Source organism: Malaclemys terrapin, chromosome 22 (assembly GCF_027887155.1).
Source record: "Malaclemys terrapin pileata isolate rMalTer1 chromosome 22, rMalTer1.hap1, whole genome shotgun sequence".
Taxonomy (NCBI): Eukaryota; Metazoa; Chordata; order Testudines; family Emydidae; genus Malaclemys; species Malaclemys terrapin.
In genome coordinates this window covers 15,070,750-15,090,142 of record NC_071526.1, presented here as the reverse complement: position 1 = coordinate 15,090,142, position 19,393 = coordinate 15,070,750, and the positions used below count along the sequence as shown (strand labels likewise).

Sequence of the window (19,393 nt, the reverse complement as noted above, 5' to 3'; positions counted from 1 at the left end):
CTCTCCTCCCCGCTCACTGCTTTTGGTATTTGTACCTGTTTTCAATCCCACGATCAACCCTGCTTTTCTCTGTTGATAAAACACTCCTCTTTATCTGGACGGGGTTTTCCAATAGCTCCGAATGTTTCTTCCTGTAATGTTCCAAGTGAACGTAATGCTGGGGAATCAACATTGTATTGATGGTTCTCGAAACCAGAGAACAGGTACCGTGTAGGCAAGGTGTTCTTCTACTCGTGTTCTCCGTTACCCCGCGGAGTAGCAGGATAGTTCAGGATGGGATTTTCAAGAGATGCTTAAGTGTTTTAGGAGCGTAAGGTACACTTGTGCTCCTAAATTACTTAGGGCCAGATTTTTAAAGGTATTTAGGTGACTAACGCCCATTAAAAACCTGGGTGTTAGGCTCTTTTGTAAATCTTGTCCATTCACACCTTAGCTTCGCTGAGGACTGGGGAAAAAAACCCAGATGGCTACATCTTTCAAAATGCAAAACACTGACGAACCCAGCTGCTGTGTGGGGAGGAATGGGAAATTTTGCAACATTGTCTCTATGTTTTAACCATTTTTCGATAAATAGCATTTCAGGGTGATGTTGTTCAGTCGAAATTTGAAATTTCGACACAAAAAACTCAGGAGTAAAATGCACAAAAATGTTGCTAACTTCTTTCTTTGTTTTTCAATCAACTGCAGAGGGCAGGAGGGGATATGGACACTCCCGACTGCTAGGGATTGTCCTGGGACCCATCCTCTCCAATTGCAAGGGCTGCTCTGTGTTTGGTTGCTCTGAGTTCCTCTTTAGGGTTTGTACTAACAGAAGGGCGAGTGGGGTAAAGCAAGCCAAGCCGCGGAAAGCTGTGCTGTTAACAAACGGTGGCTAAGGGATGTGGCTGGGGCAAACAAGTGAATAACCCCAGTCTAAAATACAAACTGGGATAAGAGCTGGTTAGTTGAATAGAGCAGCTGAATCAGACAGCAGAACACAGTTCTATTAGCAGCAGGCTTTCATGGCAACTACTGCTCACGAATCCCGGTGGAATGAGACCTTAAACCAAGTGTGAAGAATTTCTATCTGGTACCTGAGAAAGCAGGAATTACGCGCTGACATCTTTCTAAAGGAAAGCCCCACCCCGCTTATTGCTGCGCCAGAGGCTCGTAACACTCCTGAGCCTTTACTAGATTGGCCCCTTGGGAGGCCACCTGCCCTAAAAGATGCTTTACATTGGGGATCGCATTCCTATTAAACAAAACGCAACCACCCTCCAGCCTAGATCCTGAAAAGTATTTAGGAGCCTAACTCCCGTTGGCTTGAAGGGGAGTTAGGTGCCTAAATCCCTTTGAGGATCTACGCCTGCCTTCCTGCAAGACAGGGAATTTTAAAGCACCAGGGAGATTTTACTTATATAGAGAGAGTGTGTTGGTTCTTGGGTTGTGGGGGACACGTCCTGCAGCTGCACCGAGGGGGATAGCGACAAGACAATAAAAGTGGGATGGGGGGCCCGAGTCCCATTCGGCCTCCCTTGGTCATTGCGCTGAAGCTGACTGTCAAAGCTCCCCTGAGTTGTGCAGTCTCTTAGATACAGCGACAAGGCCTGGAAGCCAGAAAGCCCCTGTGGTGTTATGGAGAGCTTGGCAGCTCAGACCCTGCATGAAGCCCGCTCCTTCCAGAGTCATTCCAGGCACACGGCTGTTTCTAAAGCAGCGGGGGCCTCTCTGGAGAGTCCAGTGCTGCCTGCGAGCAGAGTTTCGCTCGGGAGCTGCTTCCCCGATAACACCTGCCTGTGCCTGTGGATCGATTTACTGGCTGTGACTCGGCCATGAACCCTGCCCTGTAGGCACCTGGCATGTTCCACTGAAGCAGCAGGAGTGCGCAGGGAGACCCAGCAATGATAGGGTTAACAGTCTGCCCTTTATTTGGGTTACTTCTTTTATCAATGCACAGCAGGCCAAACTCCTCTCCGGTGTGACTGCACCCACTCCGGAGAGTTACCTCAGGAATGCGTACGGCCCAGTATCTTTACAAATATTAGATAGGGTGAAGTTGGGGGAAAGCTCATCCTTTGGGACTAGTGGGTGGAGTACAGGCCTGGGAGTCAGGACTCTTGGGTTCTCTCCTTGTCTCTCTGTACGACTGTTGGCAAGTCACTTCCCCTCTCTCTGCTTTAGTTTCTCCCCCATTTTTAAAATACAAATCCTATTTCCCCACCATTATCAAGAGCTTTGAGCTCTGTAGGACTAGATAGCACTAGCTAAGTGCTACTTATTACTGTAATTCACAGTGGTAGCAGCTCCCCCCTCTGGCCTTGATGAGATGAGATCAATTGCTGGCTTGTATATGTTGCCCAGTACAATTACATGAACTCCAGCACGTATTTTTTGTTGCTCTCTTCCAGCCAACTGGCAACCTTTTGTTTCTGGCTGTCCTCAGCATCTCTCTTTTCCAGTAGCTAGCATCACACAGCAGGGATTTGGGAACTTGCCCCACAACATGGAATAAATTGCTCAGACAATCAGCCGTGTCAGGAGGATGGGAACTGGGGTCCCCATAAACACATGGTTTAGTTAACAATGACATTTCCCATAGCCCCCTGCTGCCAGCTCATAATCCTCCATTCCTTTCGCCATCCTTTCCAAGTAAGCTTTATTGCCTGCTCTGTCCTGGTTGACATTTATGGAACTAGTACAGAACATTCTGCAGAGAGCAATCGTGCATTGGCACAGAGGGGACAATACACGACGATGTAATACATCTTTTCTACCTCTGCTGTCTATTTTTAAGCTGCCTTGTTTTTGCAGTCACAGCTACATGTTTGCCATCAAAGCCTGTGTCCTCTTCCCTAGCACACATTCTTCCTGCAAACACTGCTCTCATATCTTCCCCCTCCCCCATCCTGAGAGCTAGGCTCCGAATGGGTCCCTCAAAGATATTTGTTGACTTTGCTTTCCCTGGGAAGAGTTCCAATATTTCATCCTCTTCTCTGACGCCCCTGGATTGCGCCGCTTGCATTTCAACCTGGGTAATGCACTGCTGGAGCAGATGGCAAGTTTATTGCAATCCCGAAAACCAAGCCTCTCTGCTCCATGCCTGGCCCTGTAAATAAAGACTAAATAAGCCCACATTCTGTTCAAGGATACCAAATTTGCAAGTAGGAACATCCTTCCACTGCAAAGCGCAGGGCGCAGGAGCCCATGTCATGCAGCAAGCAGAATGTCCGAAGGCCCAACCAGCCATCTATGATGGACTGTTCATATTTCAGCCTGGCCAGCTGCAGGTGCAGAGGGTTTTGTGCGGAAGGGAGGGGCTTAGTAGCGTAATTAACTTTTTATTTAACTACATCTGGTCTGAATGGCCCCAATTATTGCTGATTACCCTCTGTGTACACACTGGGTATATGATTTTATTTGGACACCTGCCATTGCAAACAGGCAGCTACAGAGACACAAGGAAACCAGCATAACAAGAAGAAAAACTGGCTATAGTGCTAGAAACCCATAAATAGCATGGGGCTAATTCTCCTTTGGGTCCCATGGTGTCACTGCAGTGGGGTTAAAATTAGCACAATAGAGAGGCAAGTCCGGCCCCTTCGTTCTAGTGCTTCTTCTCTTGTCATTACCCCATCCCCAATATTACGTCTGTGTTGCTAGTTGCTTTGGTGTCGCTTCTCCAATAGTATTTATTGTGTGTATTGTAGCTCCTAGAGCCCCATTGTGCCAGGCATTGTGCGCACACACAGCAGGAGACAGTGCTCACCCCCCAAGAGTTTACAACATAAATAGACAAGTAAGGGTGGGAGTCCCCATTTTACAGATGGGGGAACTGGGATACCCAGCTTAAGGTTGAAGGTTTTCAAAGGAAATTTAGGGAATTGTGTGTCCAAATCTCATGGAGTTTCAATGGAAATTGGGCACCCAGTTCTCGTCAGCCCCTTTGAAAAGCCCAGCCTTAAGCACTCCGTGCCTCAGTTTCCCCAAATGGGGATGATAATCCTTGTGTCATGCTGGGGGCTTGTGGCAGAAGTTGGTTCTGCTCAGGTCCAGTACCTTGCCTCAGCCACTAGGTCCTCTGGTTTGCAAAAGGCATTGGTGCTAAAGGATCCCTGCACCAGCATAAAGCACGGAGCAGTCTCCGCTCTCTGGTTCCAGGAACACGAAAGCTCAGCTCCAAAGCCCTGTGAAGTCAACAGAAAGACTTTTAGGGTAGGTCTGCATCGCAAAGAAACAAAACCCCGCAGCAGCTAAAAATAGCAGTGCGGGTATTGGGGCTCGGGCACGAGCCTGGGCCCTGAAACCCAGCCAGGGGATTGGGTCTTGGAGCCCGGGCTCAGCCCAAGTGGGAATGTCTACACTGCTGTTTGTTGTCCTGAAGTGCGAACCCGAGCCAGCTGACCCAGGCTCTGAAACTCGCCACCGTGGATGGTGGTTGTTTTTTTTTACTGTGTAGACGTACCTGCACTGACTTTAATGGGCTTTGGATCAGTCCATTAGTGTTTTCACTTCTGAGAGTTTTCTTTTTGGCGAAGTCCCTAAACACCACCATCTCCTTGTCTCTCCTCTTTCTCTTTGACTCCGAGAGGCAGACAGGGTGTGTAGACACCAGAGGAAAAACTATTGGCTTGGTGGTTACCCCTTCAATTGCTTTGATCAGATATAATGGGTGACAAAAAGTGATTACAAACTGACAGCTAACAATGATACGAATTTCCAGCACCATCTTCTTTCACCTCTGAATGAAATTGGTATTCAGCAGGGCAAGTTGTCTAGACACCCCGTCTCCTAGCCAGATTCATCAAGCTCCTTAGCTCGCTGAAGTGACATACGTGTGATTATCATTTCAACCGGGGATATGCCTGATCCCGCTAATACCAGGTTGCTGGATTACCCACGTGTATGAGCAAGACCAGCTTACGTTAGGTGCTGCTTAATTGCTTTCCAGACTGGAGCATTGAGTGGCTCCAGCGCTGGTAATGAGAGGAAAGCGCTTTGCACCTCTAAGGGTGGAAAGCCATGCCACCAATAGTCTGTGCAGAATGAAATGAGATGGGTCTGTCCACTCTCCTGACTGGCTCTGAGTTTTGCAACCTTTCATGGCCTGTAAGGTGAATAAGAGGAAGGCTGAAGTGTTGGACTGTGACTTGCTCTGCCAGACTCCCTTGGGTAGGACCTTGCACAAGCCACGTCACCTCTCTGTGTTTTCGTTCCCCACCTGTAGGGGTGATCAATACTCTCCCATTGCATGTCTTGTCTGTGTGGCTTTTAACCCCTTTAAGGCTGTCTCTCGCTGCGTGTTTGTACAGCACCTAGCACACCAGGACCTTCATCTCAGTTGAGGAGGAAGGAGGAGGACTGGATGCTCCTCTCACCACTAGAAGGGTCCCATCCTGGTGAAGTTTGAATGCAGCCGCTGTGACCTAGTGGCTAGAGCACCGATGTGGCATTCAGGAAATTGGGATTCTAGTCATGGCTGTGCCACTGGTTGACCTTGGGGAAGTCACGGTGCCCCTTTGTGCCTCAGTTTCCCCATTTTACAAGCCCTCCTTTGTACGGTGCATTGAGTGTGCCCACGCAGTGGCTGAGCAGAGGAAGCTCTTTCTCTAGGTATGGTCACTCCAGTAATAAATTCACTTTAGACTCTTTTAAAAAGAGACACCCACGTGTGCCGTTGTTTGGTGCAGGGGTCCACCCCAAAGCGGCCGTTCCTAAATGTCCTGTTATCTTCTTCCACCTCCCTAGCCTGTGGTGGCATTTTGCGGCGAGGTTCCATTGGCTGCTTTCTAATGGCAGCGTAACATTACACAAGCTCTTCGTTCCCGTTTGCCATCCCACGCCAGTCCAGACGGGTGGGCTCTGAGTCGGGGCCCGTGACTCACCAGTCCAAATGGACCGGCTGCTGTCTTAGCCCAGACTCGAGAAGAGAGGGGTGGGAACCCACTTGTTATTTTTGGAGGCGAGCCCCGGGCCACTTTTCCAGCCATTGTGAATGCTGATGAGGAAAAGGGGATTGAAAGACAGCTTCTGCTTGCCCAATTTTCCAGCTCTGTGGGCAGGGGAAGAGGTCAGCATGATATGCAGCATGTTGTACAAAACCCGGAGCGCTGACACAAGCATTGCAATCCGCCTTGTGCTTCGGTGACAGGCTTCTGCGTCCACTCCTCTCTGTCCCCTAGGACCAGCCCCCTTGCCAAACCCTCCACGCTCTCTCTCTCCCTGCTGCCCCATTAAGCCAGACATTTTCAGGGCCTTGAACTCCAACCCACCACACTGCATGAGAATGGCCATACTCGATCAGACCAACGGCCCATCTAGCCCAGTATCCTGCCTTCCAACAATGGCCAATGCCAGGTGCCCCAGAGGGAATGAACAGAACAGGGAATCATCAAGTGATCCATCCCCTGTGGCCATTCCCAGCTTCTGGCAAACAGAGGCTAGGGACACCATCCCTGCAGCCTCCTGTTTTACGGGGGGCAGAGGGGTGCCCAGAAATCAGTTGGGATAGACTAGCAGGGTGAGGAAGGGCTCTCAACACTGTAGCACCCAGTTGTCAAGGGCATCCTCACCTCTAACGATCCATTATGCTTAGTGTAGTAAAGTGGTCATCATGAGGTTAACTGGGTTACCTGGAGTACATGGGGATGGAGCCATGTTGCCCCCCGTCCCTACTTCCTGGTTTTCAATGAGAGCTTTCCCCACACTCATTAGGTGTGGTGCAGTTGAACAGAGCAGCAAGTCCCCCAGCCTGCAGTTCTGTGTGTGTACAATGTTATTTTTGTGACACTGAGCGGGTCCCTTTCCAAAACACAGCAGTAGGGACAGAGGCCAGTCAGAATGCATTTGTCCGTGGTGACCTATTCATCCCGGGAGCCGAGAGGTTCTGGAGCTACGATTGGATTGGTTTGTTCTTCCTGATGCTTCAAGAACCTGACCCATAGGGAAACAGGGCCCCATTGGGAAGAATTTGGATGGGTGTCCCTTTCTGCCTGGAGAAATCAAGAGGAATCGGTGTGCCCCCTTCAAGATAGGTATCTTGTCTTAACTCAGGGTGTGGAATCCTGCCCCACAAGTCCTTGAATGGAAAGGGTTAATAGACTCTTTGGCACCTCTGTTTATTGGACACCGAGCTGACCACCAAACCATTCCCTCTGGCTACTACAGCGAGTGTCTTAGCACTAACAGTGCGAGAGCCTTCTCCTCTGCAGCTCCAGTCACCTGGAACAGCCCCCCTGCCTCACTCCACTTTGTTGGCTCCATCTAATTTCACCTGTCATCTGACAACCATTTTTTCCCTCTTGCCTGTAACTCTAAATTTAGTCCTGCCTCTGCCACAACTAAACCATACAATTCTCTGTATTCTCCTGAGCTGTACTCCCAGGGTGTCGGACAGCTTAATTAATTGATGTTAGGAATATATTTTGAGGTCCGGGGTGCTATAGGATCTAAATACAAAGGTCGTTTTTTTATTTAGTCTTGCAATTCTGTTGTTAAAACTGTGGAGCACTTTGTGATATATTTAGTATTTATAGGCACTATATAAAACGTAGGTTGGGGCATAACGCCATTGACTTTAAAAAATGGAGTTGCCCCCATTTACATCAGCTGAGGATCTGGCCCTTTGTGTTTATTAGAGATGGGCCACAGCTCTGGGTTTGAATCTGGATTCAGAAATCTCAAAATGAGGAGTGGCTTGGATCTGGGAAGTTAACTCAGTCTATCACGGCTGAGCTATGAAACCTTGATCTGGCTTGGAATATCCACCGGTGGGGGCACCTGGAGTGGGCCCAGTTCTATTAATTAACCTATATCAACATTTCAGCTCAGAGGGCAGTATTTTTCCCCCTTCCCCAGCTATCTCCTGTGGAGTGCCCAGAGCCCCAAAGAACGGAATCGTCTTCGGCAAGGAGTACACAGTGGGTACCAAAGCTGTCTATCATTGCAACCAGGGATTCCACCTGCAGGCCGCAGAGGAGTCCACCACAGAGTGTCTGCAGACAGGGCAGTGGAGTAACAGCAATATCCCTCCACAGTGCGTGGGTGAGTAGCCCCCAGCTGGGCCCGGTCACCTTATTCACGAGGTGATTTAGAAAGGCTCTCCAGCCAAGGGAACGTTACATGTATGGCTTTGTTTCTGGTCTTCTAAAATGTGCAGCACGGCCCCCTCTGCTGGATGGAACGTGTATGTGAGCGAGAGCTACAATGTCGCCCTCTAGGGGCTGTTTGTGAATTCCGCAGCACATTTTGGGGGGTGATTTTTCAAGACCCACCCGCCCCCTTGTAACACTCTGTAATAGCAAAACAAACCAGAAAAATTAAGGACCCGCCCCTAATGCCTTATGTAACTTCTGGACAGCCCCTGAGTGGCAAAGCCCTAACACTACCCCACTGTGTTTCACAGGTTATCACCGGCTGTTTTGTAATTAGCTCTGTTCAGAGGTTAAAATCAGATATTCAGGCAAAGGTCAGAAGAAGCCCTGTAAAAAGAGGGTGCGGTGGCCCTTTAAGGAAGGCTACAGGCCCAGCACAGTCTCTGTCCAGTTTCAGCCCAGAACAAGGCACTTCTGAGAGGAATAATGCCTGGGAGTGTAGGCTTGGCAGCAATGCATGCTGGGAGAGGGGGACCGAGACTTGAAAGAGCTTCCTTTCCCCTGACCTCTCTCTTAGCAGGCATCCTCTCTCCCCTTCCCAGCATCCATTGCTGCCAAGCCACCAACTCCCATCAAACCTAGAAACTATGTCTCCCAGAGTTTCCTGGTTCTGGGCTGTAAACAGAAACAGGAAAGCCTTCCTTAAAGGACCAGCACATCCTGTTACAAGCCCTAAGGCAGAAGGAGCCCCAAAGCAAAATCATTAATTAATTCCCGTGTTTCTGCTTCCCCCCCGCTTGCTCCCCCACTGTTGTGGCGGCTGTCCAGCCGTCACCTGCCCCGATATCAACAGCATCACGGTGGACCATGGCCGATGGAGGCTGACTTACGAGACCCAGTACCAGTACGACGCCCAGCTCATGCTGATCTGTGACCCTGGGTACTACTACACGGGCCAGCGGGTCATCAAGTGCCAAGCCAATGGGACGTGGAGCATAGGTGACCCTATGCCAACGTGTAAAAGTAAGGATGGCAAATATCCGTGGCCTATTCATGGGCAGACTGCAGTGTTAAACATCTCACAGAGGAATCTGTTTTCCCTCCCCACCAAGCCCACAAGCCCCCTCCCCTGCATGCACACACACACCGACCCCTACCCTTACCCCTGTCTTAGTTGCTGTGCTGCCGAATTCCTCAGGTAGAAGAAGCTTGGAGCAAGGGATGGGCCACATGTTGATCTGCTTCTTCATTTAATTGGAACCGCTCTACATGGACCCAAATGCAGTTGTCCATCCTTTGCTGTCAGATCCCAGCCTGTCAGCTGCCACTAGTGCCATAGTGAAGTTTGCATTTAAAACAAACAAACAAAAATCCCACTTGAAAATCCAACCTGAGCTTCCAATCTGACACAAATGCCAAGTTCACAAGGGTAAACTGTGTTGATCTGTAAATCAAAACGCTCTTGCCAAATGAATTAAGTGACTCCTCCAGGCATCCTGTCTGGTCTGATGCAACTGCTGTGTTTTAGATCTTTCCTTTGTAAAAGGTCTTTTTCTCTCCTTAAGTGCAGATAGAGACAGAAAAATTACTCCTCCGAAATGTCACTTTTACTCAACCTTTGTGTCTGGAGATGCAGCTGCCGACTTCACTGGCAGATGCAAGGTTTTGCTCTTGTTGGCATTTCAGGGCTCAACCTGTTCTGGGAGTGAGTCAGCTCCCATTCTGCCTCATCGGGAGCATTGTTAGCTAAGTTCCAATTGCAGAATCTTGGTGGCAAGAAAAGGGGCAGAAAGAACCCAGCTCAATCCTCAAATCTCATGTTGAGTTTGAAACTATTACAGACTCCCCAGACAGAAAGCTTGAAGAGGGTCAGATCTGAACTTTGTGGGCGGGATCTCAGTCTACAGCTCGTGATAATTAAACTTTGGAGCCACACTTCCCCCCAATCACTGGGGAAGTTTGGAGGGTCATCCAAACTTTGGGCACGTTCCCTGGAATATATCTTTGTGACTTTTAAGCAGATCTGGCAGTCACTGGAAGAGAATAAATATGGAAGTCTCTGGGGTCATACTTCTGATGTCAACTTCATAGTTTTTTTAGAACTCAGGCTGCCCGAATATTCATAGATTCATAGAGTTTAAGCCCATAAGGGACCATTAGATCTTCTAGCCTGACTTCCTGTATATGTCAGGCCATTAAATGTCACCCAACTACCTCTGTATATCTTCCCAAAAGGCATCTGAAATACAAAAATACAGAGATTGCCAATGTGCATCAGACTGTCTAGTCCAGTATGCTGTCTCTGACTTTGACCATTGCCAGATCCTGTAGAAATCCCATACTGGACAATTCTGGAAATACCAGTTCATAGGGGATGTTTCTTCCTGATCCCCATCAGTTAGAGTTTGGCTTATGTCCTGAAGCATGAGGGTTTATACCTCATATGTTTTCATCTTGTGTCATGTAACTGTGGATGGTCTCATTAGCCATGTAAACATCTAATCCTCTTTTTTCAATTCTGATAAGTTCTTGGCCTCCGTAATAATTTGTGACAATTGGTTCCACAGACTACATTGCATTCCAAAGCATTCCCCCAGCCGTTCTTCCTTACTGCATGCTTTGGGATCTCTTTCAGTTATCTCCTGTGGAGACCTGCCAACGCCTCCCAATGGGAACAGGATTGGGATTTTAACCATCTACGGCGCGACGGCCATCTTCTCCTGCAATACTGGCTATACCCTGGTGGGATCGCGTGTACGGGAATGCATGGCTAATGGGCTTTGGAGTGGAACTGAAGTGAAATGTTTGGGTAGGTGCTGGAGCGATATCTGTGTAAAGTGATGAATTATGTTTCACAAAGGAATGAGAGCCCAGAACCCCAATTCAAGAATTTATGCATGTGCTTAAGTCCCACTCCCACTGAATTCAAAGGGGTTTAAGCACGTGTTTAAAGGGGATTTGAGGCTCAGCTGATCAAAGAGTGTAACAAGCTTTGGATTGGGAAGATGAAAGAGGTTTATAAAAGTGAGACATTATTTTTATTTGTTGCTATTTTGTTTACTATTGTGGGGGCTAGGCCTCTTCACCCTCTTAGGAAATGCCCCCGGGCCTGACCCCAGAGCACATTCCTGTCAGTGGAAAGACACCCATTGGCCCCGGGTCAGACCCCATATCCGGAAATGGGAAGTCCTTTGCTTGGTTGCCACCGGCCCCTGCGTGCGCACAGTTCTGAAAGGATCCCCTTGTGTGCCCCCTCCAGCCGGGCACTGCGGCGTACCCAACCCCATCGTCAATGGGCAGATCAACGGGGAGAACTACAACTACCGAGGCAGCGTGGTGTACCAGTGCAACCCCGGCTTTCGCCTCATTGGGATGTCTGTGAGGATCTGCCAGCAGGACCATCACTGGTCTGGAAAGACTCCTGTCTGTGTGCGTAAGTATGTTGTCAGGTTTATTTAGCCCTGCTATTGAAGGGACAGAGGCGGAAGTGTCAGGGCATTGTTCATCTAGGAGTTCAGAGACTGAGAGAGCAACTGGGGGAAAAGGCACTTGAACAAGCAAGGAAGGACTGGTTGGGGAGGGAGCATTTTGCATCTAGGTGATCAGTCGAGGTTTCAGCCCTAGTGAGAAATGATTGCCAGCTAGGCCTGTATTAATGACTGTGGGTTGGGAAGATAATCTCAGTCTTGATCCTATCGCCTACAATAAAACCATCCCCCCTTCCCCTCTGAACTGATACTGGTGTGTTGGTAGCCTCAGCTGCATTGCCAAGGAGTTGAGTCAGCATGGAGGATACTTGCCACCTCATGCCTGCAGGCGGTCCTTCCGGCTCAAAGTTGAGACACATGGATGAGGAACGTTGGCTGCAGCCCGTTCTGTACCGCTTGTCCTCTCCTTAGCCAAGCAACAGCCTCCAGGGCTGTGAATCTGGCACCTTTCACAAGCATTAAAACTCATTTCCAAAAGGGAGAGAATAAAATGTAATCAGGTTTCCAAAAGATGCCCTGAATTGGAAGCAAACAAATTAATTCTCAGGGCGTTCCGAAGAGCTAGGGTGATTTCAGCCACCATGCTGGGAACAAAATAGGACTGGCAAACTGTGTAGGCAAGCATCCTCATTTTGCTAACTTGTGATTTATGGGCTTTCTCATGAGCTGTCCCCCTGTTGATTTTGTGCCTCTAATCTACCATCTGTTCAAGAGATCCCTACTGCACAAAGAATTTCCCCTTGCTAAAATACTGTGGCCAGATATTCACAAATTGCCATGGTGTGTTGCCTCCTTCAGGTGCCTGCAACTATTGTGAATGCAAAATGAGTGCTTGTGTGCACGAATATCTCACCTGAATGTGCAAGAGAATACTTTGTATGTGTAGCGTGAGTGGTAAGATTTGAAATATTGACCATTGATTTTCTGTACACATTTCAGTGTCAGATCCACAAACCCTCTTGCCTTTTTCTTGGGTTTATTTTATTTTTCTTCATATATTTTTAACTGATGAGAGCTTATGAAGTTGCTGCACTTGTGTCTGTGCTAGAGGACGATGTCCTGGGAGGTACATTGGAATGGAATAATACCATTCCATATTCCGATCTTAGTTCCACTGATATCAAACTGGAGAAACTGTATTGAAGTCAGATAGAAAAACCTTCATGGCCAGGGTGGATATCTGCCTAAAAGATAACTTGTGGTTGAATTAGAGGATATTGGTATGGATGTGGGAGTGACCAGGTGACATTCTCTGGACCTGTGTGTTGCAGGAGACAACATCGTAATGGCCCATTCTGGCCTTAAAATGTATGAAGCTAGTTTGGATTTAGACCTGAGGCCAGAATCTGGCTCAAAATACTGATTCTCACCTCATTTACACCTGAGCAACTTTATAGACATCAGTGGAGTCACTCCTGATTTACACAGGTGTTAGTGAGAGGAAAATTAGTCCCTATCCCGTGATGCATTTTTAGGAGTCACCTTGCCTAAAATGCAAGGTTTCTTTTCAGTAAATAAGCTAATTAAATAACTCACTGGATTTCTGACGATGATGTTAATATCTTCCCATCAACAGATGACGCAGTCCATATATTTCATATCCTGGTTTGCCGGTTGTTTGCTTCCAACCTCACCTGTCTGTGCTGTAGCTTTATGCGCTCAGATGCGATAGCAACATCCATTTCAGAGCAAGATACAGAGCAGCCAGCAGATGCCCTGCAAAACCATAAATAATACAGACGCAAGTCTCATTGTTAGCGCTGGGCTCCATCTGCAAAACTTTATGGATGCTCCAAAATTCAGGGCCGTTTGCACCCAGGGTTTTCCTTCATTCTGTTATGAGGATAAAGATCAGATGAAAATTGGGCTCAGACTCTGATACCAGATTCCAAATAAACCCAAAGAGTGAGAGTGTTTAGAGGCAAGATTTTGGTTCTTCTTTACTAGCCATCTGTGACCCACAATGAGACGCAGAAAACACATTTAGCCCGCTCGGTGAGTAATGAGCCCGGGTCAGTAAGTCAGACTGCTGGGCAGCCAACCGTTATTGGCTGGTGGGAATTTTCAAACCACACCTTCAGCCAGTTAGATTAATTAAACCACAGCATTTGTAAAGCACATGCCTTTTCATGGATCAGTTGGTCTCTCATGGAACGAATCCAACAGAAGGTCTGTACGCCCAGCCCATTAGAATGAAGCAGGTCCCACTGCTTGACTGCATCAATGCACTTCGCACTGGTGACCTGCCTTTCAAACGCAGGGGCCTTACCAGGACTTCCAGTTGCTTAGCTTAGCTTCATCTCCTTTTTTGGCTGCTCCTGGATTCTGAGCATCCTAAGCAGGGGCCCGATATTCAACGATGGCCTCGAAGTAATTAAAACTACAGCAGTCCTTTGGGGTAACGTGCATTTCAAGTAATTAAAACGGAGCATTGTTGGGTTTTGAAAATAGATGCCTGGAGGCTGTGTCATTATTTATATAGAAGCAGGGCATTGTGTTATCCCATCAGAATTCCCTGCCTTGTTAATGTTTCTTTTCTTAAACCTGCTCCACAACAGTTGCTAAGCTATGTATGAACTTGAATTTGTGATGGGTGCAGTCTAAAGAGACTGGTTTGAGCATTGGCCTGCTAAACCCAGGGTTGTGAGTTCAATCCTTGAGGGGGCCACTTAGGGATCTGGGGCAAAATCTCTCCTTTTTATGTTGACAAAGAATCCACCACCTAGTTCACAACCACTTGTGCCAGACCCAGACCAGTGGGGTAGAGGAGTCTGGTAGAGGGCAAATATACTGGTCACTGGATGAGTAGTTTTCTGTTCCCTGAGTGACCAGAGCAGGGGCTGCACTAGAGGAATCAGGAACCTGCTAGAACCAGTTAAGGCAGGCAGGCTAATTAGGACACCTGGAGCCAATTAAGAAGAAGCTGCTAGAATCAATTAAGGCAGGCTAATCAGGGCACCTGGGTTTTAAAAAGGAGCTCACTTCAGTTTGTGGTGTGAGTGTGAGGAGCTGGGAGCAAGAGGCGCAAGGAGCTGAGAGTGAGAGGGTGTGCTGCTGGAGGACTGAGGAGCACAAGCGTTATCAGACACCAGGAGGAAGGTCCTGTGGTGAGACTAAGGAAGGTGTTTGGAGGAGACAATGGGGAAGTAGCCCAGGGAGTTGTAGCTGTCATGCAGCTGTTACAGGAGGCACTATAGACAGCTGCAGTCCACAGGGCCCTGGGCTGGAACCCGGAGTAGAGGGCGGGCCCGGGTTCCCCCCAAACCACCCAGTTACCTGGACTGTGGGTTCTTCCAGAGGGGAAGGTCTCTGGGCTGTTTCCCAACCCACATGGTGAATCTCTGAGGAAAATAAATCCGCCGATAAGCGCAGGACCCACCAAGATAGAGGAGGAACTTTGTCACACACTATAATAGGACCCTAATGGTGACTCATGGGTACCTTGGAGAGAGCCTGACATCTGCTTTGTGTATTACCAAAAGGTTATCAATCTTCATGCTTCAAGGCCTAAACTAGTCACCAGCAAGAGTCTGGAAGAAATTTCTCTCCCCATGGTATAGTCTTGCCCAATTGAGCAGGTATATTATTTTTTCTCACCTTCCTCTGTAGCATTTGGCACAGCTGCTGTTGGAGACAAAACACTGGACTTCTAATAATGGATTATCAGTCTGCTCCACCATGGCAATTCCTATGTCCTCCAATCAGTGTTGCTTCCTTATTGACTATCCAAGGATGCCATATTCTTAACGTGGCCAGAAGGCTCTTAGCTGAAAATCCTCAAGCTTCTTTTGCAAACCGAAAATACTGCTGTACTCTGGAGTAAAGGTCCCCAACTTTACTCCGTGCAGTAGGGTTGCTATGGCTTTAAATCTTTCTTTAAGACCTGTTTCTGTAGGAGGGGGGGCAACCAGCCATGAGCCAACCATGATTCTGTCAGGGGGGGGAGAGGGTCAACCAGGTATGAGCCAACCAAGCCTATATTAAATCCAAGCACTGTCTCTACTGGTTGTCCACATAATCCTTTTGTTGTGTCTCTTTGTCCCCACCCTACCCCTCGCATTGTCTTCAGAACATAAGCATCCCACACTGGGTCAAACCCCCGGTCCATTTAGCCCAGCATCCTGTCTCTGACAGTGGTCAGTCCTAGTTGCTTCAGAGGAAGGTGTGAGAAAATCCTGCAGTAGACATTCTGGGACAATCTGCTGATGGGTTTCTTCCTAACCCCCATCAGTTAAAAGCTGATTTACACCCTGAAGCAGGAGGGCTTGTGTTCCTCTCTCTCATCTCATGCCGTTTGGGTTGTGCGCTCTTTGAGCTAGGTACCAGGAACCTGATTTCCTTCTTACTGTTAAATCTATTTCCTCTCCCCTTCCTCCCTCCCACCCAGCGTGACTCCATGGACTTCAATGGGGTAACTTCTGATTTACATCAGGGTGAGTGAGAGAAGAATCAGGCCTCATGGCTTTGAATGTCTGGGTGGTGCCTAGCACATCTGTGGGTGCTCGGTGAATGAATGAATAATAATGGCTGGGATTTTCAGAGGAGCCTAGGGGCATTAGCTGCCCAAATCACCGTGAAATACAGTGGGAATTGAGTGCTGATCTCCCTTAGGAAATGCCCCCAGCAGTAGCAACACAGGGAGAGACCCCCAGCTGGTGTAAATCAGTGTGGTTCCAAAGACATGGCCCTCGATGCTAAGGGCGGCTGTTGTGGTATACGGTGGTATTTTCTTGGTGACCGTATTCCTTGAGAACTGTCCTTCCAGGCAGAAGGCTCACTTTCTGCAGCCACGAGGGCCGCAGCGGTAATGTCTCCGCTTTCTGATTGTAGCCATCACTTGCGGTCACCCGGGCAACCCAGCCAACGGCCTGACACAGGGCAGCCAGTTCAACCTGAACGACGTGTCCAAGTTCGTCTGCAACATCGGGTACCACTTGGAAGGGGCATCCCAGTCACAGTGCCTGGCGAACGGCCAGTGGAGCAACTCCCTGCCCACCTGCCGCAGTAAGTCATCTTCCCCCTGGCCCTCATTCGACCACTGGGGTTGAGGCCTAGAGCGTATGAATGTGCTGGAAGGGGTAGATGGTGGCTAGAGCTATAGTCCAAGGATCAGAAATGCCTTCAGGTTTGCAGCATAATGGGGTTGTGACAATGGAATAGCAGCAGCTCGACTTCCCCCTCTTCAAGCACTTGGGTGCATCAGAGGGGCCGTGTGGGAAATGGCGGTAGAAGAAGGGTATGTTCCATTCACGGGGCAGAGCCCCAAACAGGGGACTCCTCTTCTATTTTCATCGTGAACTTTTTGATTTCTAGTTACAAACCCTGGGCCAGATCTTCCACTGGTGTAAATCTGCCCCGCTCTGTCGCTTTCAGTGTCACGTTAGTCTGTTGACGTGGGTGGAACGTCACCAGTTTTCACCAGCTGCGACTCTGGCCCAGGGAAAAACCCTTGCAGACTGGGGCTGTGTTTTGTTTTTCCTGCTCAGTCATTCCTTCAGCTGCCATGGTGCTATTAAGGTAGCAGGGGAGGGTAAGTGGGAAGCACAGAGAGGATACGATGGGGGTTTTGCTGATGAAGGAACGGTGCAAATGCCGCACCCTGTGATCAAGATGAGTTGGACTTTGTTTCTCTCTGTGCAACGTCCTTGGTTACTCCTGGTTCCTGAAATCCAGTTAGATGCCATCATGAGTCAGCGTAAAGCAGAGTTTGCAGCTGAGTGGGAACATAAGAGTGATGTTTGAAGGCCAAACATTCCTATGTGGCATAAGAGGATAAAACCCCTCCCCCGCCCCACCCCACCCCGAGTTCAGGGGCACTGCCCCTACTCACCCCAGAGCTGATCCCAATGCTGAGGCTTCACCCCCTTCCCCACCACCTTCCAATCGATTGACGTGTGATTGCTAATAAGAACAAAACAATCACTGGGCCACATCTGCAGCTGGTCTCAATCAGGACAGGCTCCATTGAAGTCAGTGGGGATACGCCAATCCATACCAGCTGAGGATCTGACCCAGAAACACTCAGTCATGTTCCCATATGCTAACCTCTCTTCCCTCTCATTTCCAGGGCTTCCTGCCTCCTTCAGTATTAGCATTAAAGTTCACTTACCAAATTCCCTCCTACCCTCCCCATCCCTGCACTCCGTTCCTCTATACTCCGTCAAGGCACTTATCTCTGTCCCTACTGCTGTCTGGTCAATGGCAAAGTCAGCTCTTCTCACCTGCCCGCTAACTGCCCGATCCTGCAGTGAGCCAATCAGCGAGGCTCTGTCTCCGCACGTCACATGGCAGGATCGGGCCCAGAAGATGATCTCTTCTTTTGAATCCAATTATTTTGTTTGATTTTTTTTTTTTAAAGACGGAAAAAAGAAAGAACCCAAACTGCGGAATGTGTGACTTGAGATTTCTTCCCCTTTTCCTCCTTGTTTTAGAGAGTCCTTTGTTCTTTGTTACACCCTGTGTTTTGTATTTTTGTTTTCTGTTATTTGTTTGCAGTTGTAAACTGTACTGACCCCGGGCACCTGGAAAACAGCATCCGTCAAGTGCAGCCAAGTGGTCCTCACAGATTCAGCTTTGGAACAACTGTCTCATATCAATGCAGCCATGGATATTACTTATTGGGCACACATGTACTTTCCTGTCAGGGGGATGGCACTTGGGACCGGTCCCTCCCACAGTGTCTTTGTAAGTTGTTCAGAGCCTAACCCTTTTGTTTAGGGCATTGCTAAAGAAGTCATACTCAAATGATCCATTGCAGCCTTTCATCCCAAAGGGTTTACATCTCTCTTTAGCTGAATGATGCCTACAAGGTTTGACCCAAAGCCCATTGGAATCAATGTTTGTCTTCCTATCCACTTCACCGGGCTTTGGAGGGTGCCCCTAGAAGGGAAAAATATGGTCTAGGGAGAGATTAGATTAGGTAGGGATCCTTTCACCCACCAATGAAATGCAGACACCTTTGAGTTTGGATTCCTGACCCCATTCCGCTTCAGTGACAATATTGTAGATGGCGAAGAGAAGCGTCCAGTAGATCTCACACAGGGAATTTATAGCAAGGCAGCGTGTAATTAGCCACAGCAGATTTAGCACAGCTCGTACACATTCGAACTTCCACCCACCCACTCGCTCACATGTCTTTGGAGAAAGGCAACGTCAGTTCAGTATCAAAATAAACACCTTCATTGCTCTTACTCTTTTGCAAACTGCATGTTCCCGAGGACTCACCTCTTGACTCTTGCTGTAGATTTTTTCCCCCTTAAAGTAACCTTAATGCTTGCTGCCTTTAAGTTAGTTACAGATGTTTATACGTAAAGGCACAGTGAAAAGAGATGGGAGATTCTGTGCCAAGGCTTGGGTTAAGGGAGCAGTCTGATTTAGGAGATGGGAGCTCTGAGCTGTGTGATTTTGAGCCAGTAGCCACACCGCTCAGAACTGATCAAAACAACCATTTGAATACACGGCAGGATGGGCAGTTTGGGCTCTAAGTACCCTGCTCTTTCTGTCTGGTGAGGCATGCCTAGGGGGCAACCTAGGTAATGCACCCTGGGGTGGGTTATTGCTTATGAGTGCTTTATAGCTCACATGTGCGCACACACACACTGCTGTCACCTTAAAAGTATATTAGACCCAAGAACTCTGAGCCCCAACCAAGTGTGGACCCATATAATCCCAAAGATTGGTGTTTGGAACCAGACAGGATGAGACACCATGTAAGAAAAACATTTTATAACAACAGTGACAAATTTCAAGTAGCACAGCATCATCCAGTCCTATGTGCTTAGGTACAGTGGGGGAGAGGCAGTGTACAAAACCCATAGATAGATAGATACAAGATCT

The 19,393-nt window shown here is 48.4% G+C and overlaps 1 protein-coding gene across 1 annotated transcript in view; it reads left to right on the top strand.

Moving 5' to 3' along the window:
- The window catches only part of CSMD2 (CUB and Sushi multiple domains 2), a 579,057-nt gene that overhangs the window by 508,153 nt on the left and 51,511 nt on the right, over positions 1-19,393 (top strand). Inside the window, exons 50-55 of the mRNA XM_054012126.1 lie at positions 7,834-8,019; positions 8,898-9,092; positions 10,705-10,878; positions 11,329-11,502; positions 16,388-16,561; positions 18,053-18,241. Coding sequence (XP_053868101.1) covers positions 7,834-8,019; positions 8,898-9,092; positions 10,705-10,878; positions 11,329-11,502; positions 16,388-16,561; positions 18,053-18,241 — 1,092 coding nt within the window. The remainder of the gene's footprint in view (positions 1-7,833; positions 8,020-8,897; positions 9,093-10,704; positions 10,879-11,328; positions 11,503-16,387; positions 16,562-18,052; positions 18,242-19,393) is intronic.